The sequence below is a fragment of the Mesoplodon mirus genome (genome assembly GCF_964341445.2).
Source record: "Mesoplodon mirus genome assembly, chromosome: 7".
In the NCBI taxonomy this organism is placed as follows: Eukaryota; Metazoa; Chordata; class Mammalia; order Artiodactyla; family Ziphiidae; genus Mesoplodon; species Mesoplodon mirus.
Genome location: NC_138983.1, coordinates 103198213 through 103224706, shown reverse-complemented (window position 1 = coordinate 103224706; position 26494 = coordinate 103198213). Strand labels below are relative to the sequence as shown.

Genomic DNA, 26494 nt, shown 5'->3' with positions numbered 1-26494 from the left:
CTGGTTTTTTTTTTTTTTTTTAAAGTCTACTGTCAGGAACTCCCTGGCACTTCAGCGGTTAGGATTCTGCGCTTCCACTGCTAGAGGCCTGTTTTCGATCCCTGATCAGGGAACTAAGATCCTGCAAGCTGCGTGGCGAGGCCGAAAAAACAGCCAAGACAAAATAATCGTCTCTTGGCTGTTAAACAAAGTCAAGGATCTTTAGTTCCTCCGCAAGGGCTATTGGGTAATATTCTGAGCCACGTCCTTGGAGCTGTTTGGCAGAGACTGAAACCCCCAGCAGGTGGAAGAAGTTAACTGCATGTTGCCCACAAGCACGTAGACCCCAGACCAGTTGGAACCAGAAGGCTGATGATGTTGAGTCCCCGTTACCTCACCACTGACCATTCAGAAGAATGACCGTGAGCTGATCACGCACCCTGTAACCCTCTCTTCAACATGTAGCCCCTTTCTCTTTTCCCTGTATAGTCCTCAAGCAAAACTTCAGGAGGGGAGAGTTGGTTCTTCGGGACACGAGTCCACCTCTCTTCTGGACTGCCGGCTTCCTCAATAAAGCTATCTTTCCTTTTACCCAAGAGTTGTCTCTCAGTATTGGAGTCCTGAATGATGCAAGACCTGCCTCATCTTCTGTAGTTTTCTCTACATGAAAAATAATTGAGGACTATTTTTCAGAGTTAAGAAATGTGGTTGGATAATCACAACGCCATTAAGCAACACCTCGTTGGACAGCAAAGAGGCGAAGCCGACTGGTAATGACCACACACATCCTGACTGTGAGACGACTTTCATCTTTATTGTAGTTCCCCAAAAGCTGCATCGCACGGTACTCTTGAACAATCTAAAATAACATACAAACATGCTGAGGCAAGTTAAAAAATTAGGACTGAATTCCCACAATTCAATAATGAGAACTAAAAAAATACAAATTTATGCTTACAAGAATTGGGAGGAAATACCCACTATGCTATAAGTAGAATGGAAATATGATGTAATAGATAAAATCAACAATCTCTCTTGAAAATGTGAGTAAAATTGTATATATGTGTAAATATACAACAGCTACAGTTCTCATCACAAAAGTTTGTAGTAATAAGATGTTTCAAAATGAAGACTATTTCAAAACTATTTAAAATAAATATATAAATATAAAATATAAAAATACAATAATTTTATAGGTGACATTTTCAAAATAAGCCAGTGAAACTTAAGTCATGAGTCATGACCCTGTGGCTGTAATTATATATATATATATTTTTTCCTAATTATATATTTTAATGTTATTCTCTCCTATTCTGAGCCGCTACACTCCACCTTCAAATGCTTCTAGACTGGGGCAAACAAGTGTATAAAAAATGGGACCTCCAATGTTCGTCTCAGGGGAGATGGAAATGAAATGATCTGAAAATTGAGGTGGTGCCTTCCAAAAGGGTGGAATCTGAATAAACCCTGTTTTCTTATTGTCCTGCCACAGACTCCTAGAAGCACACCCCGCTCCTAGGAGTATAACACGAAAACTGGCCTCCGCTCATTCTAGAAGATGCTGGCTTCTTCTCGATGATCTGCACAAGAGGCTTCTCCCTTCCTTCTTCACGGCTGTCGTCAGTGTCTGGATTGACCTCTTGTTGAACATCCTCATCTCTCCTGGGCTCTGTGATCTGGAAGTAAGAGAAGGAGCAAGGATGTCAGATTTCAAAGTGGCAACTGTCCAGATATAAAGGTTTTCACATTCTTAGTCAATTCTAACCAGAATTGAGACTCATTTATGATTGGAGTTTTATCTCAAATTCTCCATTCTGAACCCCAGTCCTGAACCATTCATTGTTTTCAAGTGCGATTCTTGGACTTTGGTGACCCTGACTCCAAAAACTACTGAATGCACCCAAGGTCAGGCCCAGTAATCTGCTTTATAGCCCAGACTCCAGGTGATTCTGCTCAGGGAGCTGGCATTTGGAGAAGGCTGCTTTAGTCTTAACTCACCTTGGTCCTTTGGCACCACTTAAATTCTGAACTTGGAAGCACACTACAGACATCACTGACAAGTCAACATCATGGACCAGGAGACCTGAGGCCGGATCCCTAACCCTAACCCTGCATCCTAATGTCTATGTTATTATTAAGTTTTCATTTATTTACTTATTTTCTTTCTTTTATTTTTGGCTGCATTGGGTCTCTGTTGCTGTGTGTGGGCTTTCTCTAGTTGTGGTGAGCGAGGACTACTCTCCGTTGCTTCTCCTGACGGCTTCTCTTGTTGCGGAGCACGGGCTCTAGGCGCACAGGCTGAGTAGTTGCGGCTTGCGGGCTCTAGAACGCAGGCTCAGTAGTTGTGGCTCGTGGGCTCTAGAGCGCAGGCGCAGTAGTTGTGGCGCACGGGCTTAGTTGCTCCGCGGCATGTGGGGTCTTCCCGGACCAGCGCTCAAACCTGTGTGCCCTGCATTGGCAGGCGGTTTCTTAACCACTGTGCCAACAGGGAAGTCCCTGGGTCCTAATGTTTAAATAATACTCAGCCCTAAACTTGGTTAGTGTTATGTGCTGAATGTTTGTGTCCCCCAAAATTCTTATGTTGAAATCTTAAAATCTTAACCCCTAAGGTGCTGGTATTAGGAGGTGGGGTCTTTGGGAGGTTATTAGGTCATGGGGTAGAGCCCTCATGAATGAGATTATTGCCCTTGTAAAAGAGACCGTGCTGTGTTGTTTCTAAGCAACGCGGTCTGTAGTAGGGCAGGTTGAATGGACGAAGACAGCTAGTTTGCAAGATTTAAACCAAATGTTTGCTCAATCCTCTGCCCACATCTAGAACTCTAATGTGTCAATTGTAATAAGCCACGCTGAAGATGGCATTCCTTAACCTTCAGTCGTTGTGATAAACCCCCTTGACCATAAACGTGAGGGGGAAAAGGTGAATTGTACTAGAGGAATCATTGGTCCAGAAGTGGTGAGTCAGGGGGAATAAAGAGTCACAGGTGATCTGGCCATAGGCAATTTGAAAGTAAATTTGGATGAATATAAAGCTAGTCATAATTCATCTTTTCTTATTGAACGTGTGGGCTGTTCTATCTAATATCCTGTTTGTAGACATTTACTTTGTTGTAGATAAATGCTAGAACCCATAACCCTGAGGGATGTAAGGCCAAAAATGAATGAAAAAGAGAAACTGGAAACGCAGTATATGGAAAAGAATCACCATCTCGTCAAAGCTGTTATTTGGACCCAATTGCTTTGGGTGAAATAACTTCAGTGAGACCCATGCGTCTGGGACAAACTGGTTTCCCCGAGGTCTGGTGCCCACGGGCCTCGCGGTGCTGGTGTCTGTGTGTGGCTGTCAGTCCGTGGCTGGCGCAGAGTCGGCACGTGGCTGTGTGCCTGGCTGGCCCCCTTCACAGTGTGAGAGGTGATGTGGGTCCAGCAGTGGGATTCCTCCGATTTCCTCAGTAGACAACACGTCATTCCACCCGCACCTTTGCGCACGCAGACCTACCTTTGCGCAGGCCGATGACCTCAGGCCTGCGTGGTCCTGGGGCCTCTGGGGCAAGAGGGCGCGATCTCTTCCCCACACCCAGAGCTCTGGATCAAAAGCCTGGATCTGGAAAGACAAACAGCCCCTGGCAATGAGGATGCCGCTGCCTCCCGTTGCCCCGCCTCCGGTTCTTTCTCGTCTGTCCCCAAGTCCCAAACCGAGTCCCCCATGATCCCCACCTCCTCTCCGTCCCTCCCCCTCCCCGAGACCGCCACAGCCCACCCACCTGCTCGCACTCTTCCCGAGTGACCCATGTCTTCCAGCCCATGGAACGGATGAACTGGGAACGCAGTTTGTGGAACAAGGCATGCTGCGAGCTGTTCTTTCCATAGAGGAACGAAACGATGGCCTGCTTGGGGGCCTGGTTGTTCTCTTCCATGTCGCTGGCCACATAGCTGGGGAAAGACATCAGGTTGCTGTCATCAGGACAGGAAGGGCCTCCACTTGAGATCAGCTTCCCAGAAAAGAGGCAGGCTGAGCATCCTCACACGACCCACCCAGCCCTGCCCAGCGTCACCGGGAGCCGCCCAGTCATCAAGGAGCCACTGCCAGGCAGGACCTTTGGAAGGGTGCCTCTCACACCTTGATGATGAGGACACGATCCAAAGCCCCCGTTCCCTTCAACTTGTTTTATGTGCACACACCTCTCTTCCTATGTTGTAGGTACATGTACAGTTCCTGAGGGCAGGAGCTGATCTGATCTGTTTCTGCATTCATCCCTCTCCTAGCAAATGACACATTTAGGGCTTGTTTCATATTGATGCATGAATTCAACAGCCTTTTGTGAATCTCTGTTCCCACCACCTCATATTCCCCAGCATGTAGGGTGTACTTTATAAGGTTTGTTAGATGAATGAATGAATGAATGAATGAACATTTTATCTCATGGCCAAATGCAATACTGATTACCTAGAAGTCTCACAGTAACAAACATTTGCCCAATGAAAAGAATTGTGCTGAGTGTTTTGGGAATGCATTGACATTTTGACGAGACCTGCCTTCCACATGGTGTCTAGTCTAGTGGGACCGGGGAAGGGGAAGGGGGGAGATAAGAAATGACTATAATGCAAAGCATCACATTATAATACAATTTGAACTAAAGTGCCTCTGGGATGCAGAAGTTAGGGAGATCGGGCATCGTGAAGGTTTTGGTGTTTGAACCCACTTTAAGGATAAGGTCGTTTTCTTCAGATAAATGTATGGCAAAGATACCTGGATAGAAAGCTCAATAGAAACTTAGAGGGCAGGGTATTTGGAAGGAGCAGTGAAACACAGGAATAAAGTATCAGGACGGTGTGCTGGAGATTGCAGAGAGAGTTAAATCCCAACGCAGAACTCTGGCCTTGATTTGGCATGTCATTAGCCAATGAAATTGTGTGAAGCGGTCAGACCTGTGTTTTGGAAGGATGTTCAGGCAAATAGAGCCAACTGGCTTGGGAGACTTGGAAGAAACATCAGTGGGGAGCATTTGACACCAAATCCGCGCTATGTGATACGGGCCCCGATTGTGGCATTTGTCGTGGGAATGCAGAAACGGAAGATAATCACACTTGGTGCTGATGTCGGAAGACCCAAGACCGGAGAATTCGAACCGGAAACGTCTCAAGTCTGTTACTCGGGGGCAGGATGGTGTCAGTTCTTTCTTCCTCTCCTCTTAGGAAAGTTTTGCGTTTTGCTTTGTTTCTTTCAGTGTTTTAATTGACATTAGGGTAGTTTGTTTTGACAATGAATGCTATAAAAAACAGAACATGGTTTGAAAAAGAAACCACGGTACCGTAATCCTGTCATTTTCACACCTAGAGTCAGTACAAAGGGGTTTAAAAAAATAGATGAAAGGTCAGAGCCCCACGTCTCTCCCTCTGCCCTCCCAGGGTGTTGAATATTGATGGCGGGGATGGAGCAAGGTACTCACAGAGCTATGAAGAAATGGATTCTCTGGAATTGCCAGGAGAGGAGCCCGGCCCGGCTGACATACGCTATCACCATCGACAGGAGATACTGATGGAAAGAGGGGAAAAAACGTAGGAGAGAGGTCACATCCTGGAAGAGGAGAAAGAGTGGGAGGGAGAAGGGAGCAGGGGACGAGGAATGGGTGGTGCCACTTGGAGGAGAGACCCCCGTGTGGGGTGAGCCTGATTATTTGGGGAAGGGGAGAGGACAGAAGGTCAGAGTTGGCGGCGCTCCAAGGATGGGAGGCTTTGGGATTGAGGGCGTGGACTTAGGGCCGCGGGCACAGGACGGTGTTCGATGAACCGGAGCCAAGGCGAGTCCCCAGGAGCTGAGAGGAGAGGGGACTTAGGCAGCAACCACCAAAGGGGCACTCCTGGGGCTCAGATCCCAGAGGGGACCTCGAGGCCCCTGGAGGGAAGTGTTGGCAAGGCATGAGGTTAGGAGGGGAGTGGAAACGTGGGTGTAGAAAGCACCCAGCGCGCCCACCTAGAACAGGCGCTGGAGCAGGAATCCATCTCAGTGGGTGACTTACCTTGTCAGATACTTCCAGGTTTTTGTCCCAGGCGAGGAATTTCCTAACGACGGGATCCTCTGCGAAAAAAGGGCAGATGTTGCCAGTGGGAACAGGGCTGTCGTGGGAGCATTCCAGAGCCAAGAGGGTGAACCGCGCCCCCCTGGGGAAATGCCAAGATGTGGCCCAGGGTGAAGCTGACGGAAAGAGGGGAGGGAAGACCATTCACTGTGGGAGGAAAGGGGGTGACTCCCCTTCTGGGGGGGCCGAGTGACAGGGAGTGATGCCCCTTCATCATGCATTCACGTACCTGCAGAGGGCATCAAGATCCTCTCAGCCAATGTCTCAATTGACAGTCACGTCAGGGGGTGAAGATGGCTTGTCAGCCCCTCCTCCCCCGACCCCGAACATGCCAGTAAGATTCAAAAGGCCAGTAAGAGCTAGAGTCTCGGGTACAGTTGAAACCAAGCGAACCTAATCCTGTATCATTTCTAAATCTAACCTAGTCTTGTATCATTTCTAAGTCTAACCTCATCCTGTATCTTTTATGTGTCCCCCGTATCCTGTATCCGTAGACAGTCCGCCAGGGACGGAGAGCGCACCAAGTAGCAGGGAATTCTTTTCCACTGGGAAAGTGTAGTCATGGGAAGTTTTGGTTTGTTTGTTTTTCAAGTATAGGATTGGAGGTTGCTGGGCAGGGCGGTGGGTCCTTACCAAGCATCCACTTGAAGACCTTGTGGTGCTCAGGCAGCACTGAAGACACCCGCTGTCGCTTCAGCTTCATCTTGAACCCACTCAGCGACACCATGACCCAGGTGTCGGCCTCGTGGTGCTCAGGCAGCACTGAAGACACCCGCTGTCGCTTCAGCTTCATCTTGAGCCCACCCAGCGACTCCACGACCCAGGTGTCGGCCTCGTGGTGCTCAGGCAGCACTGAAGACACCCGCTGTTGCTTCAGCTTCATCTTGAACCCACTCAGCAACTCCACGACCCAGGTGTCCTGGGCCTCAGCGGCCGTGTTGCCCTCCACCTCCGCTCTGAACGCCACTGACCTCTTCCTCTTACAGCCGGGGCGCTGAGGCGGGGGGCTGCAACCAGCCCAGGGAGCTGACGAAGGAGAAGAGACTACAGTATGACGCTCTCGTCTTGGGAATTCAGCCACTGGTGACCACCCAACCCCACCCCGACTCCGCCTCCCCCCCGAAGCACCCCCGTGCTTTCCAGTCTCACAGACCGCTGACCTTGCCCCAAGTCATCTTTCCATCTTTCTCTGTCCACATCTACCTATCCCTCCCCTGACTCTTTTTGTCATTTGTCCAGCTTCCCGTCCTCGAAACTCTTTCTCATGGTAGATAATTTCTCCCACCAGGAATAAAAAAAAAGAACCCTCCCCTTGTTTCCTCTCTCCCCTTCTCTCATCCTTGGATCTCATCTCCTAACCCTGTTTCTTGCTCCCCAGGTGTTCCGTGTCCCCAGCTCCTGTGCTCTCCTCCCTCAATCCCTGGCTTTCTGAATGTCTCCTTTCTTTCATAGGCACCTTATGCAGGTGCTCCTTCCCGACCTCTGTACCCTTTCCTCCTTACTGGTCAAATCTCTGAAATTCCTTCTCATGCCAGCTCCCTCACCTGACGGTCCTGGGCTTTCTTCATAGACAATCAACTCCAGGGGGTACCCTGAAGAGCTGGACTGGGAATTCAGCTCCTCAGCCTGGGAAGTCGGTTGACGATTGTCCATGATGTCTCCCAGACTCTTCCCTTCCTCGAAGCCTAGACTCTGCTTTGTCCCAACTCTTCTTCTGGACTTGGGCTAAACACAAGTGGTCGTCCCTTCTCCAAGCTGCGGGGCAACTGTCAGTGGAGAGAAGCTCTGGCGAGATTCTGTTGTCTACTACTGCTGCCAAGCACCAAGGAGTCTGGTCCATCCAATCGGGAAGGTCGGAAGCCTCTGATGTCATCATCGGAGTTTGAAGGAAACCAGTTTGAAGGAAAGCACAAGTAACTGTCAGACCTATGCGTGCACTTGTCCCAGAGATCAGGGGTAAATGGTATCTCCTGCCACTGACCCAACCTCTGCCCATCCTCCAAAACCCCCCTCAAGGTATCCGGACCCCTCTTTTTTTTTGTCATAAATGGCAAAATTTTATTCTTTTTTTTTTTCTTCATCTTTATTTTTAATTTTTTTTTGCTTTATAACAAATTTAATCAGTTATACATATACATATGTTCGCATATCCCCTCCCTTTTGCGTCTCCCTCCCACCCTCCCTATCCCACCCCTCCAGGCAGTCACAAAGCACCGAGCTGATCTCCCTGTGCTATGCGGCTGCTTCCCACTAGCTATCTACCTTACGTTTGGTAGTGTATATATGTCCATGCCGCTCTTTCACTTTGTCACAGCTTACCCTTCCCCCTCCCCATATCCTCAAGTCCATTCTCTAGTAGGTCTGTGTCTTTATTCCTGTCTTACCCCTATGTTCTTCATGACATTTTTTTTCTTAAATTCCATATATATGTGTCAGCATACAGTATTTGTCTTTCTCTTTCTGACTTACTTCACTCTGTATGACAGGCTCTAGGTCCATCCACCTCATTACAAATAGCTCAATTTCGTTTCTTTTTATGGCTGAGTAATATTCCATTGTATATATGTGCCACATCTTCTTTACCCATTCATCCGATGATGGACACTTAGGTTGTTTCCATCTCCGGGCTATTGTAAATAGGGCTGCTATGAACATTTTGGTACATGTCTCTTTTTGAATTATGGTTTTCTCAGGGTATATGCCCAGTAGTGGGATTGCTGGGTCCTATGGTAGTTCTATTTGTAGTTTTTTAAGGAACCTCCATACCGCTCTCCATAGTGGCTGTACCAATTCACATTCCCACCAGCAGTGCAAGAGTGTTCCCTTTTTTCCACACCCTCTCCAGCATTTATTGTTTCTAGATTTTTTGATGATGGCCATTCTGACTGGTGTGAGATGATATCTCATTGTAGTTTTGATTTGTATTTCTCTAATGAGTAAAGATGTTGAGCATCCTTTCATGTGTTTGTTGGCAGTCTGTATATCTTCTGTGGAGAAATGTCTATTTAGGTCTTCTGCCCATTTTTGGATTGGGTTGTTTGTTTTTTTGTTATTGAGCTGCATGAGCTGCTTATAAATTTTGGAGATTAATCCTTTGTCAGTTGCTTCATTTGCAAATATTGTCTCCCATTCTGAGGGTTGTCTTTTGGTCTTGTTTATGGTTTCCTTTGCTGTGCAAAAGCTTTTAAGTTTCATTAGGTCCCATGTGTTTATTTTTGTCTTTATTTCCATTTCTCTAGGAGGTGGGTCCAAAAGGATCTTGCTGTGATTTATGTCATAGAGTGTTCTGCCTGTGTTTTCCTCTATGAGTTAGACAGTGTCTGGCCTTACCTTTAGGTCTTCAATCCATTTTGAGTTTATTTTTGTGTTATGGTGTTAGGTAGTGTTCTCATTTCATTCTTTTACAGGTAGCTGTCCAGTTTTCCCAGCGCCACTTATTGAAGAGGCTGTCTTTTCTCCATTGTATATTCTTGCCTCCTTCATCAAAGCTAAGGTGAGCATATGTGCGTGGGCTTATCTCTGGGCTTTCTATCCTGTTCCATTGATCTATATTTCTCTTCCCCAAAGTATATTTCAATAAAGGTATGTACATTGTTTGTTTAGACACAAGGCTGTCGCACACTTAACAGACTACAGTATAGTGTAAACAGAAGCTTTTCATGCACGGGTACACCAGAAATTTCATGTGACTCGCTTTATGGCGGTATTGGCTTCATTGCAGTGTTCTGGAACTGAAGCTGCAGTGTCTCTGAGCTGGGCCTGTACACCCAGAAGTGGGATTGCTGGATCATATGGAAATTTTATTTAAAAGATTTTGAGAAAACTCCATACTGTTTTCCACAGTGCCTGCACAATGTTACATTCCTGCGTACAATATGCAAGGGTTACGATTTCTCCACCACCTTGACAACTCTCATCTTTAAAAAAAAATAAAAAATTGTAGGCATTCTAACAGATGTGAGGTAGTATCTCATGATGATTTTGATTTGCATTTCCCAGATGATTAGTGACGTTGAGCACCTTTTCATGTACCTGGTGCTGTGTTACGTCTTTCTAACGCACATACACACACACAGAGGGATAGAAGGAATCTTTTGGAAGTGATGAGTATATTACCGTGATGGTGGTGATGGTATCACAGGTGTGTGCATATGTCCAAACTCATCAAGTTATATACATTAAACATGGGCTAGATTTTGTATATCAGTTCTACGTAAATAAAGCTGTAAAAGCCCAGCAACAAGTGGTGTATTTCATGAGCCAGTGAAGCCCAGGTACATCTTGTCTCCTCTCCCAGGGGTGAACCCAAGCAGCCTTTGAACTTGGCTCACTTTCTGTTTCTTTAGTTTCCCCTTCTATTACTTTTGTGTTTCTCCTTTGTTTTCAGATTCCAGCGAAGTGGTTCCCCATTTGTGGCAGCAGTGATTCTGAGTTTGGCTCTGTCGTTTGAAGACTTGATGGTCTCTAAAGGGATGAAGTTTCTACAGAACTAATCTCAGTTAGGTGAGAGGTAACAGAGGATCTAGTTTGTTAGTCTTTTCTTAGTCTTTTCTGTTTGTCTATTTGTCTACTTTGACAAGCTCAAATCAATGAAGAATCTCTTGCCCAATGGGATGAGAACGACTCTTTAATATCTAGACTGGTGAGTGTTTATTCCTGACCCAAGTCTAAGACTTAAAACTGCAGGTAAAAGTTCCATTTCTCTGTATGTCTGTGTGTCTGTAATTCAAAAAGGTCTTCACCTCTGACAGTGCGAGTATGTAATGTTTTCCTACTTCTGGATCTATTAAAGTAGATTGTAGAGTCTGTTAAATTAAAGGGTTTCTGTCCTGATTGGCTTACAAAGATACAAATGTGCTTATAAAAATTATATATCCCTAAAATTCTCAGAGAGAAAGGAATTAGAACTTCTAATACTTTAAATGTGCTAGAAAAATATTCTTATTGAAATCAAGTCAGGGAATTCCCCAGCGGTCCAGTGGTTAGGACTCGGTGCTTTCACTGCCAGGGTCCAGGTTCAGTCCCTGGTCAGGAACCTAAGATCCAGCAAGCCCCTCGGTGCAGCCAAAAAAAAAAAAAAAATCAACTCAGAAATTTAAAGACTTCAAGTTTACATAATTTAGGTAAATCTTTGACACATGAAGCTAGTTTAATATTTTTGGTTTAATAAAAAGTTATTCGTATCTTATTTATCAGTATTAGGCATACATTTAAAACAATTCTACTTGGGTGTGTTCTTCCTAAATTTATATAGGTGTGCCCATCAACTAAGCTCATATTACTTCTACTTAATGTTTAAGGTTATGAAAAATGTAAGTTTGTGTTTAACCACATTTAGTTTTTATTCTGACAGACTTTCTTTCAACAGTAACTATGTTTTCTACTGTGTTAGCTTGTCGATAAATTCCCAGATCTTCAGTTTACGTAAACCCTTGAACTGATACTAAATTGTGTTACTTACTGGATAATCATTGGATACCGAGGTCATTTGTAAGCAAGACAGAAACCTGAGGCATTGATTACTAAGCATAATCTCAAGTTATATGCTCTTGCTGCATATGTTTACTTGTTACCTAGAGGCTCTGTCTGTGGGTGTGTTAATGAATGTGTTTGTCTCTGCCACTTGAATAAGTTGTGTAAGGGATGTTTGTGGCTGTGTAAAGTTGTGTTATGTGTGTTCATGAGCTCTGCTAGCCTGAAATGCTGATGTGTGATGGGCAGTTGTCAATCATTCACTCCTAGTTTTCTTTGTGAAATGGAAGTAACTTTGGTTCAAAGTTAGTATTAATATACTATGAATGAGACTTGACCCATAGTGATGTTATCGGCTGGAACAGAACTCAGGTTCAGCTGCTCATCGCTCAGAAGTCAGTGTTCCAGAGACAAGGGTTGGTGGAAGAAGAAAGATGCTTTATTCGGGAAGCTGGCAACCTGGGAAGATGGTGGGCTAGTGTCCCCAATACCATCTCCCAGTTGCCAATGAGAGGGAAAAGGGGTTGATAGGGAAAAGACGGGAAGTCTCTGGGCTGTGCCGGTGGGGGCTCCGTGCAGAGTAGCACAGTCAGCTCTGACCATCCTCTTGAAATTGGTCATGCAGCGGTGTGGTCAGTGTCATGTTGATTGTTTCAGGCACAGTTAATCTTCAATTCCAGTGTTGGTTTGTTCCCATTTCCTTGAGGCCAGTTCCTGGAATTGTGTAAGCCATCGGTTCAGGTCTGCTCAAGATGGAGCAGCTTGTGTCATAGCTCCAGTCTGGTCATCATACAGTTAGCTTTCTCCTCTTGTAGTGGTTTTAGTATCTGCAAAACAAGTTAGGAGTGTGTGTCTGACACTGTTACTTATGTCCTTCGGGAGGAACTAAAGATTCTGTGACTGCTGTTGTCCTAATCAGTAACTGCTTGAACCTGTTCTTTGGTGACTCAGGGGAGGCCTGGGAGACTGCAGCTATTTTACAAACAAGAGGCAGGGGACATGGAAGGGCCCTGCATGGTCCTGCTTGGTTCCAGCAACCGAGAGGTACAACTTTGTATGCAAGATAATGCGATGTAGTTTTGTTTATTAACAGGAACAAAAATCGTTTGGTCCTAAAGTAAAATGACTGATTGTTCCAGCACCAGAAAGAGGATAGTGAAGGACACAACCTGAATGAGTATAGAAAGTTGTAGGAGACGGGTAGAAAGGGAATTTTATTTGTCTGAGCCGAAGGCAGCTCAGTTTTGATGTTTATTCCAGAGATTTTCAAAAAAGAGCTTATGGTTCTCTTAGTAGCAAATATTATATTGATGCAAAGCTGGAGTTTGGTTTTCTCTCTGTACAAATGATAAATTTTTTTCATGGAGTATTGGTCTCTTTAATAAGTGGTTGGAAAAGTTGTTCTCTAAATCTGCCTAAACAGCAGAGATTCTGTATCTCACTGGAAGAGGTTTCTGCACCTAGTTCTGAATCCATCCGGCCTTATTATTTTTTTGAAAATAAATGCACAGGGACTTCCCTGGTGGCTCCTTGGTGAAGAATCCGCCCGCCAGTGCAGGGCACACTGGTTCAAGCCCTGGTCCGGGAAGATCCCACGTGCTTTTAGAAACTAGAGCACGGAAAGACTAAGGTCACGTGAAATTTGAAACGCTAAATATTGTCATAGTGTTAAGCAGTTTGAAGATTGTTGGAAGAAATTATTTGTCATTCATTCAAGCAATAAACATTTGATGAATACTTGCAAAACATAAAAAACCTCTAGAGCCCGTGAGCCACAACTACTGGAATCGACGTGCCTAGATCCCATGCTCCGGAACAAGAGAAGCCACCGCATGGAGACGCCGACGCACCGCAATGAAGAGTCGCCCCCGCTCCACTGCAACTAGAGAAAGCCCACGTGCAACAAGGAAGACCCAACGCAGACAAAAATAAATAAATATATAAATAAATGTATTGGGGGAAAAACAGAAAGAAAATAAATGCACAACAAAATTTCTGCATTTCTGAGAAAGGTAAGCTTCCTTAAAACTGTGTTCCTTTTGGTCTGGTTTTTTTTTTTTTTTTTAAAGTCTACTGTCAGGAACTCCCTGGCACTTCAGCGGTTAGGATTCTGCGCTTCCACTGCTAGAGGCCTGTTTTCGATCCCTGATCAGGGAACTAAGATCCTGCAAGCTGCGTGGCGAGGCCGAAAAAACAGCCAAGACAAAATAATCGTCTCTTGGCTGTTAAACAAAGTCAAGGATCTTTAGTTCCTCCGCAAGGGCTATTGGGTAATATTCTGAGCCACGTCCTTGGAGCTGTTTGGCAGAGACTGAAACCCCCAGCAGGTGGAAGAAGTTAACTGCATGTTGCCCACAAGCACGTAGACCCCAGACCAGTTGGAACCAGAAGGCTGATGATGTTGAGTCCCCGTTACCTCACCACTGACCATTCAGAAGAATGACCGTGAGCTGATCACGCACCCTGTAACCCTCTCTTCAACATGTAGCCCCTTTCTCTTTTCCCTGTATAGTCCTCAAGCAAAACTTCAGGAGGGGAGAGTTGGTTCTTCGGGACACGAGTCCACCTCTCTTCTGGACTGCCGGCTTCCTCAATAAAGCTATCTTTCCTTTTACCCAAGAGTTGTCTCTCAGTATTGGAGTCCTGAATGATGCAAGACCTGCCTCATCTTCTGTAGTTTTCTCTACATGAAAAATAATTGAGGACTATTTTTCAGAGTTAAGAAATGTGGTTGGATAATCACAACGCCATTAAGCAACACCTCGTTGGACAGCAAAGAGGCGAAGCCGACTGGTAATGACCACACACATCCTGACTGTGAGACGACTTTCATCTTTATTGTAGTTCCCCAAAAGCTGCATCGCACGGTACTCTTGAACAATCTAAAATAACATACAAACATGCTGAGGCAAGTTAAAAAATTAGGACTGAATTCCCACAATTCAATAATGAGAACTAAAAAAATACAAATTTATGCTTACAAGAATTGGGAGGAAATACCCACTATGCTATAAGTAGAATGGAAATATGATGTAATAGATAAAATCAACAATCTCTCTTGAAAATGTGAGTAAAATTGTATATATGTGTAAATATACAACAGCTACAGTTCTCATCACAAAAGTTTGTAGTAATAAGATGTTTCAAAATGAAGACTATTTCAAAACTATTTAAAATAAATATATAAATATAAAATATAAAAATACAATAATTTTATAGGTGACATTTTCAAAATAAGCCAGTGAAACTTAAGTCATGAGTCATGACCCTGTGGCTGTAATTATATATATATATATTTTTTCCTAATTATATATTTTAATGTTATTCTCTCCTATTCTGAGCCGCTACACTCCACCTTCAAATGCTTCTAGACTGGGGCAAACAAGTGTATAAAAAATGGGACCTCCAATGTTCGTCTCAGGGGAGATGGAAATGAAATGATCTGAAAATTGAGGTGGTGCCTTCCAAAAGGGTGGAATCTGAATAAACCCTGTTTTCTTATTGTCCTGCCACAGACTCCTAGAAGCACACCCCGCTCCTAGGAGTATAACACGAAAACTGGCCTCCGCTCATTCTAGAAGATGCTGGCTTCTTCTCGATGATCTGCACAAGAGGCTTCTCCCTTCCTTCTTCACGGCTGTCGTCAGTGTCTGGATTGACCTCTTGTTGAACATCCTCATCTCTCCTGGGCTCTGTGATCTGGAAGTAAGAGAAGGAGCAAGGATGTCAGATTTCAAAGTGGCAACTGTCCAGATATAAAGGTTTTCACATTCTTAGTCAATTCTAACCAGAATTGAGACTCATTTATGATTGGAGTTTTATCTCAAATTCTCCATTCTGAACCCCAGTCCTGAACCATTCATTGTTTTCAAGTGTGATTCTTGGACTTTGGTGACCCTGACTCCAAAAACTACTGAATGCACCCAAGGTCAGGCCCAGTAATCTGCTTTATAGCCCAGACTCCAGGTGATTCTGCTCAGGGAGCTGGCATTTGGAGAAGGCTGCTTTAGTCTTAACTCACCTTGGTCCTTTGGCACCACTTAAATTCTGAACTTGGAAGCACACTACAGACATCACTGACAAGTCAACATCATGGACCAGGAGACCTGAGGCCGGATCCCTAACCCTAACCCTGCATCCTAATGTCTATGTTATTATTAAGTTTTCATTTATTTACTTATTTTCTTTCTTTTATTTTTGGCTGCATTGGGTCTCTGTTGCTGTGTGTGGGCTTTCTCTAGTTGTGGTGAGCGAGGACTACTCTCCGTTGCTTCTCCTGACGGCTTCTCTTGTTGCGGAGCACGGGCTCTAGGCGCACAGGCTGAGTAGTTGCGGCTTGCGGGCTCTAGAACGCAGGCTCAGTAGTTGTGGCTCGTGGGCTCTAGAGCGCAGGCGCAGTAGTTGTGGCGCACGGGCTTAGTTGCTCCGCGGCATGTGGGGTCTTCCCGGACCAGCGCTCAAACCTGTGTGCCCTGCATTGGCAGGCGGTTTCTTAACCACTGTGCCAACAGGGAAGTCCCTGGGTCCTAATGTTTAAATAATACTCAGCCCTAAACTTGGTTAGTGTTATGTGCTGAATGTTTGTGTCCCCCAAAATTCTTATGTTGAAATCTTAAAATCTTAACCCCTAAGGTGCTGGTATTAGGAGGTGGGGTCTTTGGGAGGTTATTAGGTCATGGGGTAGAGCCCTCATGAATGAGATTATTGCCCTTGTAAAAGAGACCGTGCTGTGTTGTTTCTAAGCAACGCGGTCTGTAGTAGGGCAGGTTGAATGGACGAAGACAGCTAGTTTGCAAGATTTAAACCAAATGTTTGCTCAATCCTCTGCCCACATCTAGAACTCTAATGTGTCAATTGTAATAAGCCACGCTGAAGATGGCATTCCTTAACCTTCAGTCGTTGTGATAAACCCCCTTGACCATAAACGTGAGGGGGAAAAGGTGAATTGTACTAGAGGAATCATTGGTCCAGAAGTGGTGAGTCAGGGGGAATAAAGAGTCACAGGTGATCTGGCCATAGGCAATTTGAAAGTAAATTTGGATGAATATAAAGCTAGTCATAATTCATCTTTTCTTATTGAACGTGTGGGCTGTTCTATCTAATATCCTGTTTGTAGACATTTACTTTGTTGTAGATAAATGCTAGAACCCATAACCCTGAGGGATGTAAGGCCAAAAATGAATGAAAAAGAGAAACTGGAAACGCAGTATATGGAAAAGAATCACCATCTCGTCAAAGCTGTTATTTGGACCCAATTGCTTTGGGTGAAATAACTTCAGTGAGACCCATGCGTCTGGGACAAACTGGTTTCCCCGAGGTCTGGTGCCCACGGGCCTCGCGGTGCTGGTGTCTGTGTGTGGCTGTCAGTCCGTGGCTGGCGCAGAGTCGGCACGTGGCTGTGTGCCTGGCTGGCCCCCTTCACAGTGTGAGAGGTGATGTGGGTCCAGCAGTGGGATTCCTCCGATTTCCTCAGTAGACAACACGTCATTCCACCCGCACCTTTGCGCACGCAGACCTACCTTTGCGCAGGCCGATGACCTCAGGCCTGCGTGGTCCTGGGGCCTCTGGGGCAAGAGGGCGCGATCTCTTCCCCACACCCAGAGCTCTGGATCAAAAGCCTGGATCTGGAAAGACAAACAGCCCCTGGCAATGAGGATGCCGCTGCCTCCCGTTGCCCCGCCTCCGGTTCTTTCTCGTCTGTCCCCAAGTCCCAAACCGAGTCCCCCATGATCCCCACCTCCTCTCCGTCCCTCCCCCTCCCCGAGACCGCCACAGCCCACCCACCTGCTCGCACTCTTCCCGAGTGACCCATGTCTTCCAGCCCATGGAACGGATGAACTGGGAACGCAGTTTGTGGAACAAGGCATGCTGCGAGCTGTTCTTTCCATAGAGGAACGAAACGATGGCCTGCTTGGGGGCCTGGTTGTTCTCTTCCATGTCGCTGGCCACATAGCTGGGGAAAGACATCAGGTTGCTGTCATCAGGACAGGAAGGGCCTCCACTTGAGATCAGCTTCCCAGAAAAGAGGCAGGCTGAGCATCCTCACACGACCCACCCAGCCCTGCCCAGCGTCACCGGGAGCCGCCCAGTCATCAAGGAGCCACTGCCAGGCAGGACCTTTGGAAGGGTGCCTCTCACACCTTGATGATGAGGACACGATCCAAAGCCCCCGTTCCCTTCAACTTGTTTTATGTGCACACACCTCTCTTCCTATGTTGTAGGTACATGTACAGTTCCTGAGGGCAGGAGCTGATCTGATCTGTTTCTGCATTCATCCCTCTCCTAGCAAATGACACATTTAGGGCTTGTTTCATATTGATGCATGAATTCAACAGCCTTTTGTGAATCTCTGTTCCCACCACCTCATATTCCCCAGCATGTAGGGTGTACTTTATAAGGTTTGTTAGATGAATGAATGAATGAATGAATGAACATTTTATCTCATGGCCAAATGCAATACTGATTACCTAGAAGTCTCACAGTAACAAACATTTGCCCAATGAAAAGAATTGTGCTGAGTGTTTTGGGAATGCATTGACATTTTGACGAGACCTGCCTTCCACATGGTGTCTAGTCTAGTGGGACCGGGGAAGGGGAAGGGGGGAGATAAGAAATGACTATAATGCAAAGCATCACATTATAATACAATTTGAACTAAAGTGCCTCTGGGATGCAGAAGTTAGGGAGATCGGGCATCGTGAAGGTTTTGGTGTTTGAACCCACTTTAAGGATAAGGTCGTTTTCTTCAGATAAATGTATGGCAAAGATACCTGGATAGAAAGCTCAATAGAAACTTAGAGGGCAGGGTATTTGGAAGGAGCAGTGAAACACAGGAATAAAGTATCAGGACGGTGTGCTGGAGATTGCAGAGAGAGTTAAATCCCAACGCAGAACTCTGGCCTTGATTTGGCATGTCATTAGCCAATGAAATTGTGTGAAGCGGTCAGACCTGTGTTTTGGAAGGATGTTCAGGCAAATAGAGCCAACTGGCTTGGGAGACTTGGAAGAAACATCAGTGGGGAGCATTTGACACCAAATCCGCGCTATGTGATACGGGCCCCGATTGTGGCATTTGTCGTGGGAATGCAGAAACGGAAGATAATCACACTTGGTGCTGATGTCGGAAGACCCAAGACCGGAGAATTCGAACCGGAAACGTCTCAAGTCTGTTACTCGGGGGCAGGATGGTGTCAGTTCTTTCTTCCTCTCCTCTTAGGAAAGTTTTGCGTTTTGCTTTGTTTCTTTCAGTGTTTTAATTGACATTAGGGTAGTTTGTTTTGACAATGAATGCTATAAAAAACAGAACATGGTTTGAAAAAGAAACCACGGTACCGTAATCCTGTCATTTTCACACCTAGAGTCAGTACAAAGGGGTTTAAAAAAATAGATGAAAGGTCAGAGCCCCACGTCTCTCCCTCTGCCCTCCCAGGGTGTTGAATATTGATGGCGGGGATGGAGCAAGGTACTCACAGAGCTATGAAGAAATGGATTCTCTGGAATTGCCAGGAGAGGAGCCCGGCCCGGCTGACATACGCTATCACCATCGACAGGAGATACTGATGGAAAGAGGGGAAAAAACGTAGGAGAGAGGTCACATCCTGGAAGAGGAGAAAGAGTGGGAGGGAGAAGGGAGCAGGGGACGAGGAATGGGTGGTGCCACTTGGAGGAGAGACCCCCGTGTGGGGTGAGCCTGATTATTTGGGGAAGGGGAGAGGACAGAAGGTCAGAGTTGGCGGCGCTCCAAGGATGGGAGGCTTTGGGATTGAGGGCGTGGACTTAGGGCCGCGGGCACAGGACGGTGTTCGATGAACCGGAGCCAAGGCGAGTCCCCAGGAGCTGAGAGGAGAGGGGACTTAGGCAGCAACCACCAAAGGGGCACTCCTGGGGCTCAGATCCCAGAGGGGACCTCGAGGCCCCTGGAGGGAAGTGTTGGCAAGGCATGAGGTTAGGAGGGGAGTGGAAACGTGGGTGTAGAAAGCACCCAGCGCGCCCACCTAGAACAGGCGCTGGAGCAGGAATCCATCTCAGTGGGTGACTTACCTTGTCAGATACTTCCAGGTTTTTGTCCCAGGCGAGGAATTTCCTAACGACGGGATCCTCTGTGAAAAAAGGGCAGATGTTGCCAGTGGGAACAGGGCTGTCGTGGGAGCATTCCAGAGCCAAGAGGGTGAACCGCGCCCCCCTGGGGAAATGCCAAGATGTGGCCCAGGGTGAAGCTGACGGAAAGAGGGGAGGGAAGACCATTCACTGTGGGAGGAAAGGGGGTGACTCCCCTTCTGGGGGGGCCGAGTGACAGGGAGTGATGCCCCTTCATCATGCATTCACGTACCTGCAGAGGGCATCAAGATCCTCTCAGCCAATGTCTCAATTGACAGTCACGTCAGGGGGTGAAGATGGCTTGTCAGCCCCTCCTCCCCCCACCCCGAACATGCCAGTAAGATTCAAAAGGCCAGTAAGAGCTAGAGTCTCGGGTACAGTTGAAACCAAGCGAACCTAATCCTGTATCATTTCTAAATCTAACCTAGTCTTGTATCATTTCTAAGTCTAACCTCATCCTGTATCTTTTATGTGTCCCCCGTATCCTGTATCCGTAGACAGTCCGCCAGGGACGGAGAGCGCACCAAGTAGCAGGGAATTCTTTTCCACTGGGAAAGTGTAGTCATGGGAAGTTTTGGTTTGTTTGTTTTTCAAGTATAGGATTGGAGGTTGCTGGGCAGGGCGGTGGGTCCTTACCAAGCATCCACTTGAAGACCTTGTGGTGCTCAGGCAGCACTGAAGACACCCGCTGTCGCTTCAGCTTCATCTTGAGCCCACCCAGCGACTCCACGACCCAGGTGTCGGCCTCATGGTGCTCAGGCAGCACTGAAGACACCCGCTGTCGCTTCAGCTTCATCTTGAACCCACTCAGCAACTCCACGACCCAGGTGTCCTGGGCCTCAGCGGCCGTGTTGCCCTCCACCTCCGCTCTGAACGCCACTGACCTCTTCCTCTTACAGCCGGGGCGCTGAGGCGGGGGGCTGCAACCAGCCCAGGGAGCTGACGAAGGAGAAGAGACTACAGTATGACGCTCTCGTCTTGGGAATTCAGCCACTGGTGACCACCCAACCCCACCCCGACTCCGCCTCCCCCCCGAAGCACCCCCGTGCTTTCCAGTCTCACAGACCGCTGACCTTGCCCCAAGTCATCTTTCCATCTTTCTCTGTCCACATCTACCTATCCCTCCCCTGACTCTTTTTGTCATTTGTCCAGCTTCCCGTCCTCGAAACTCTTTCTCATGGTAGATAATTTCTCCCACCAGGAATAAAAAAAAAGAACCCTCCCCTTGTTTCCTCTCTCCCCTTCTCTCATCCTTGGATCTCATCTCCTAACCCTGTTTCTTGCTCCCCAGGTGTTCCGTGTCCCCAGCTCCTGTGCTCTCCTCCCTCAATCCCTGGCTTTCTGAATGTCTCCTTTCTTTCATAGGCACCTTATGCAGGTGCTCCTTCCCGACCTCTGTACCCTTTCCTCCTTACTGGTCAAATCTCTGAAATTCCTTCTCATGCCAGCTCCCTCACCTGACGGTCCTGGGCTTTCTTCATAGACAGTCAACTCCAGGGGGTACCCTGAAGAGCTGGACTGGGAATTCAGCTCCTCAGCCTGGGAAGTCGGTTGACGATTGTCCATGATGTCTCCCAGACTCTTCCCTTCCTCGAAGCCTAGACTCTGCTTTGTCCCAACTCTTCTTCTGGACTTGGGCTAAACACAAGTGGTCGTCCCTTCTCCAAGCTGCGGGGCAACTGTCAGTGGAGAGAAGCTCTGGCGAGATTCTGTTGTCTACTACTGCTGCCAAGCACCAAGGAGTCTGGTCCATCCAATCGGGAAGGTCGGAAGCCTCTGATGTCATCATCGGAGTTTGAAGGAAACCAGTTTGAAGGAAAGCACAAGTAACTGTCAGACCTATGCGTGCACTTGTCCCAGAGATCAGGGGTAAATGGTATCTCCTGCCACTGACCCAACCTCTGCCCATCCTCCAAAACCCCCCTCAAGGTATCCGGACCCCTCTTTTTTTTTGTCATAAATGGCAAAATTTTATTCTTTTTTTTTTTCTTCATCTTTATTTTTAATTTTTTTTTGCTTTATAACAAATTTAATCAGTTATACATATACATATGTTCGCATATCCCCTCCCTTTTGCGTCTCCCTCCCACCCTCCCTATCCCACCCCTCCAGGCAGTCACAAAGCACCGAGCTGATCTCCCTGTGCTATGCGGCTGCTTCCCACTAGCTATCTACCTTACGTTTGGTAGTGTATATATGTCCATGCCGCTCTTTCACTTTGTCACAGCTTACCCTTCCCCCTCCCCATATCCTCAAGTCCATTCTCTAGTAGGTCTGTGTCTTTATTCCTGTCTTACCCCTATGTTCTTCATGACATTTTTTTTTCTTAAATTCCATATATATGTGTCAGCATACAGTATTTGTCTTTCTCTTTCTGACTTACTTCACTCTGTATGACAGGCTCTAGGTCCATCCACCTCATTACAAATAGCTCAATTTCGTTTCTTTTTATGGCTGAGTAATATTCCATTGTATATATGTGCCACATCTTCTTTACCCATTCATCCGATGATGGACACTTAGGTTGTTTCCATCTCCGGGCTATTGTAAATAGGGCTGCTATGAACATTTTGGTACATGTCTCTTTTTGAATTATGGTTTTCTCAGGGTATATGCCCAGTAGTGGGATTGCTGGGTCCTATGGTAGTTCTATTTGTAGTTTTTTAAGGAACCTCCATACCGCTCTCCATAGTGGCTGTACCAATTCACATTCCCACCAGCAGTGCAAGAGTGTTCCCTTTTTTCCACACCCTCTCCAGCATTTATTGTTTCTAGATTTTTTGATGATGGCCATTCTGACTGGTGTGAGATGATATCTCATTGTAGTTTTGATTTGTATTTCTCTAATGAGTAAAGATGTTGAGCATCCTTTCATGTGTTTGTTGGCAGTCTGTATATCTTCTGTGGAGAAATGTCTATTTAGGTCTTCTGCCCATTTTTGGATTGGGTTGTTTGTTTTTTTGTTATTGAGCTGCATGAGCTGCTTATAAATTTTGGAGATTAATCCTTTGTCAGTTGCTTCATTTGCAAATATTGTCTCCCATTCTGAGGGTTGTCTTTTGGTCTTGTTTATGGTTTCCTTTGCTGTGCAAAAGCTTTTAAGTTTCATTAGGTCCCATGTGTTTATTTTTGTCTTTATTTCCATTTCTCTAGGAGGTGGGTCCAAAAGGATCTTGCTGTGATTTATGTCATAGAGTGTTCTGCCTGTGTTTTCCTCTAAGAGTTTGATAGTGTCTGGCCTTACATTTAGGTCTTCAATCCATTTTGAGTTTATTTTTGTGTATGGTGTTAGGGAGTGATCGAATCTCATACTTTTACATGTCCCTATCCAGTTTTCCCAGCACCACTTATTGAAGAGACTGTCCTTTCTCCACTGTACATTCCTGCCTCCTTGATCAAAGATAAGGTGACCATATGTCCGTGGGTTTATCTCTGGGCTTTCTATCCTGTTCCATTGATCTATCTTTCTGTTTTTGTGCCAGTACCATACTGTCTTGATTACTGTAGCTTTGTAGTATAGTCTGAAGTCAGGGAGCCTGATTCCTCCAGCTCCATTTTTCGTTCCCAAGATTGCTTTGGCTATTCGGGGTCTTTTGTGTTTCCATACAAATTGTGAAATTTTTTGTTCTAGTTCTGTGAAAAATGCCAGTGGTAGTTTGATAGGGATTGCATTGAATCTGTAGATTGCTTTGGGTAGTAGAGTCATTTTCACAATGTTGATTCTTCCAATCCAAGAACATGGTACATCTCTCCATCTATTTGTATCATCTTTAATTTCTTTCATCAGTGCCTTATAATTTTCTGCATACAGGTCTTTTGTCTCCTTAGGTAGGTTTATTCCTAGATATTTTATTCTTTTTGTTGCAATGGTAAATGGGAGTGTTTCCTTGATTTCACTTTCAGATTTTTCATCATTAGTATATAGGAATGCCAGAGATTTATGTGCATTAATTTTGTATCCTGCACCTCTACCAAATTCATTGATTAGCTCTAGTAGTTTTCTGGTAGCATCTTTAGGATTCTCTATGTATAGTATCATGTCATCTGCAAACAGTGACAGCTTTACTTCGTTTCCGATTTGGATTCCTTTTATTTCCTTTTGTTCTCTGATTGCTGTGGCTAAAACTTCCAAAACTAGGTTGAATAAGAGTGGTGAGAGTGGGCAACCTTGTCTTGTTCCTGATCTTAGTGGAAATGGTTTCAGCTTTTCACCATTGAGGACGATGCTGGCTGTGGGTTTGTCATATATGGCCTTTATTATGTTGAGGAAAGTTCCCTCTATGCCTACTTTCTGCAGGGTTTTTATCATAAATGGGTGTTGAATTTTGTCAAAAGCTTTCTCTGCATCTATTGAGATGATCATATGGTTTTTCTCCTTCCATTTGTTAATATGGTGTATCACGTTGATTGATTTGCGTATATTGAAGAATCCTTGCATTCCTGGAATAAACCCCACTTGATCATGGTGTAAGATCCTTTTAATGTGCTGTTGGATTCTGTTTGCTAGTATTTTGTGGAGGATTTTTGCATCTATGTTTATCAGTGATATTGGCCTGTAGTTTTCTTTCTTTGTGACATCCTTGTCTGGTTTTGGTATCAAGGTGATGGTGGCCTCGTAGAATGAGTTTGGGAGTGTTCCTCCCTCTGCTATATTTTGGAAGAGTTTGAGAAGGATAGGTGTTAGCTCTTCTCTAAATGCTTGATAGAATTCGCCTGTGAAGCCATCTGGTCCTGGGCTTTTGTTTGTTGGAAGATTTTTTATCACAGTTTCAATTTCAGTGCTTGTGATTGGTCTGTTCATATTTTCTATTTCTTCCTGATTCAGTCTTGGCAGGTTGTGCATTTCTAAGAATTTGTCCATTTCTTCCAGGTTGTCCATTTTATTGGCATAGAGTTGCTTGTAGTAATCTCTCCTGATCTTTTGTATTTCTGCAGTGTCAGTTGTTACTTCTCCTTTTTCATTTCTAATTCTATTGATTTGAGTCTTCTCCCTTTTTTTCTTGATGAGTCTGGCTAATGGTTTATCAATTTTGTTTATCTTCTTAAAGAACCAGCTTTTAGTTTGGTTGATCTTTGCTATCGTTTCCTTCATTTCTTTTTCATTTATTTCTGATCTGATCTTTATGATTTCTTTCCTTCTGCTAACTTTGGGATGTTTTTGTTCTTCTTTCTCTAATTGCTTTAGGTGCAAGATTAGGTTGTTTATTCGAGATGTTTCTTGTTTCTTAAGGTGGGATTGTATTGCTATAAACTTCCCTCTTAGAACTGCTTTTGCTGCATCCCATAGGTTTTGGGTCGTCATGTCTCCATTGTCATTTGTTTCTAGGTATTTTTTAATTTCCTCTTTGATTTCTTCAGTGATCACTTCGTTATTAAGTAGTGTATTGTTTAGCCTCCATGTGTTTGTATTTTTTTACAGCTCTTTTCCTGTAATTGATGTCTAGTTTCATAGCATTGTGGTCGGAAAAGATACTTGATACAATTTCAATTCAAAAAAAATTTTTTTTAGCTAAGTAGTATTCCATTGTATGTATATATATCACATCTTCCTTACCCATTCATCTCTTAATAAACACTTAGCTTTCTTCCATATGTTGTCAATTGTAAATAATGCTGCCGTGAACATTAGGGTGCATATATCTTTTCAAATTAATGTTTTTTGGTTTTATTTTTTTCGATATATATCCAGGAGTGAAAATGCTGTGTCATATGGTAGTTCTAATTTTTTTTACAAGTTTATTGGAGTACAGTTGATTCACAATGGCGTATTAGTTTCTGCTTTATAACAAAGCGAATCAGTTATACATATACACCTGTTCCCATATCCCCTCCCTCTTGTGTCTCCCTCCCTCCCACCCTGGACCCCTCTTTACCGCTTCCCAGCAGGTGCACTGTCCTCTCCCTGCTGGACTCTCCCCCTCCCTCCCATTCCTCTTCCACGGCCTGGTGGGAGAGTGGGGAGAGGGACAAGGAAACTTAGGGGAAGCAGCAACGTTTCAGCCTTATAAGAGTGAGATAATGGCTTCCGTGGTGGTGCAGTGGTTGAGAGTCCACCTGCCGATGCAGGGGACACGGGTTGGTACCCCGGTTCAGGAAGATCCCACATGCCGCGGAGTGGCTGAGCCCATGAGCCATGGCCGCTGAGCCTGCGCGTCCGGAGCCTGTGCTCCGCAACGGGAGAGGCCACAACCGTGAGAGGCCCGCGTACCCCCCCCAAAAAAAAATAAATAAAGAGTGAGATAAGTATGTAAAAAAAGATCCCAGGTACATCGACTCACTGGATTAAAAAGTTACGTTAAAACACGCCATTTGGCAAAGCTCTTTGGCTGAATGTTTACTGACACTGTGTTCAGAATTCTGTACTGGGGGAGTACACGTCCGCTCCCCTCAGGCACCTTTGAGTCCAAGAGCCATTTGGAGAAGCTAAAATCATAGAAAACTACAGGTGCTCACGCACCCTTCAAAGGGTGTCTACAAACACACACACACACACACACACACACAAAGGGCACCTTTGGATGTCACAAAGTCCATGGATTGTCCAAAGCCTGCCCCTTGATTCCAGTTAAGAAGTTCTAGTCTACTTATCAAAATCTTGAGAATGTGGTATCACTGTTGACCCAGAGATTTCACTACCTGAATAAAAATGTCACATGTACAAAATACTAAATGGAAAAAACTCCAGTTCAACACAGATTATTTTTCTGAATAAAAATGTCACATGCACAAAAAGACTAAATGGAAAAATTTCCAATTCCAGACAGGTTATTTTTCTATGAGGGTAGGAAGTATATGGTAGCCGAGATGCAGAGAAGAAAATAGCCAACTCAGGGTCATGCAGTGTCACTGGAAGCTTCTTCTGAACCTCC

General features: G+C 45.3%; 3 protein-coding genes across 3 annotated transcripts in view; 1 reads left to right on the top strand and 2 right to left on the bottom strand.

The window, feature by feature from the left end:
- Window positions 1–26494, top strand: part of LOC309808921 (forkhead-associated domain-containing protein 1-like) — a gene marked incomplete at its 3' end in the record, with an annotated part of 289187 nt that overhangs the window by 136000 nt on the left and 126693 nt on the right. The gene's annotated exons all lie outside the window — the stretch shown is intronic.
- LOC309808112 (speedy protein E4-like) lies at window positions 1354–7709 on the bottom strand (the record flags this gene model as incomplete). Its single annotated transcript, XM_082628111.1, has 5 exons — window positions 1354–3909; window positions 5427–5512; window positions 5997–6055; window positions 6771–7082; window positions 7601–7709. 5 exons carry the CDS (start codon window positions 7707–7709, stop codon window positions 3567–3569), a joined length of 909 nt encoding a protein of 302 aa, XP_082484237.1. The 3' UTR covers window positions 1354–3566.
- Window positions 14926–21191, bottom strand: LOC309808111 (speedy protein E4-like; the record flags this gene model as incomplete). The annotated part of the gene is made up of 6 exons (XM_082628110.1): window positions 14926–17152; window positions 17313–17481; window positions 18999–19084; window positions 19569–19710; window positions 20510–20564; window positions 21083–21191. The coding sequence occupies 6 exons, from the start codon at window positions 21189–21191 to the stop codon at window positions 16892–16894; spliced, it is 822 nt and encodes a 273-aa protein (XP_082484236.1). The 3' UTR covers window positions 14926–16891.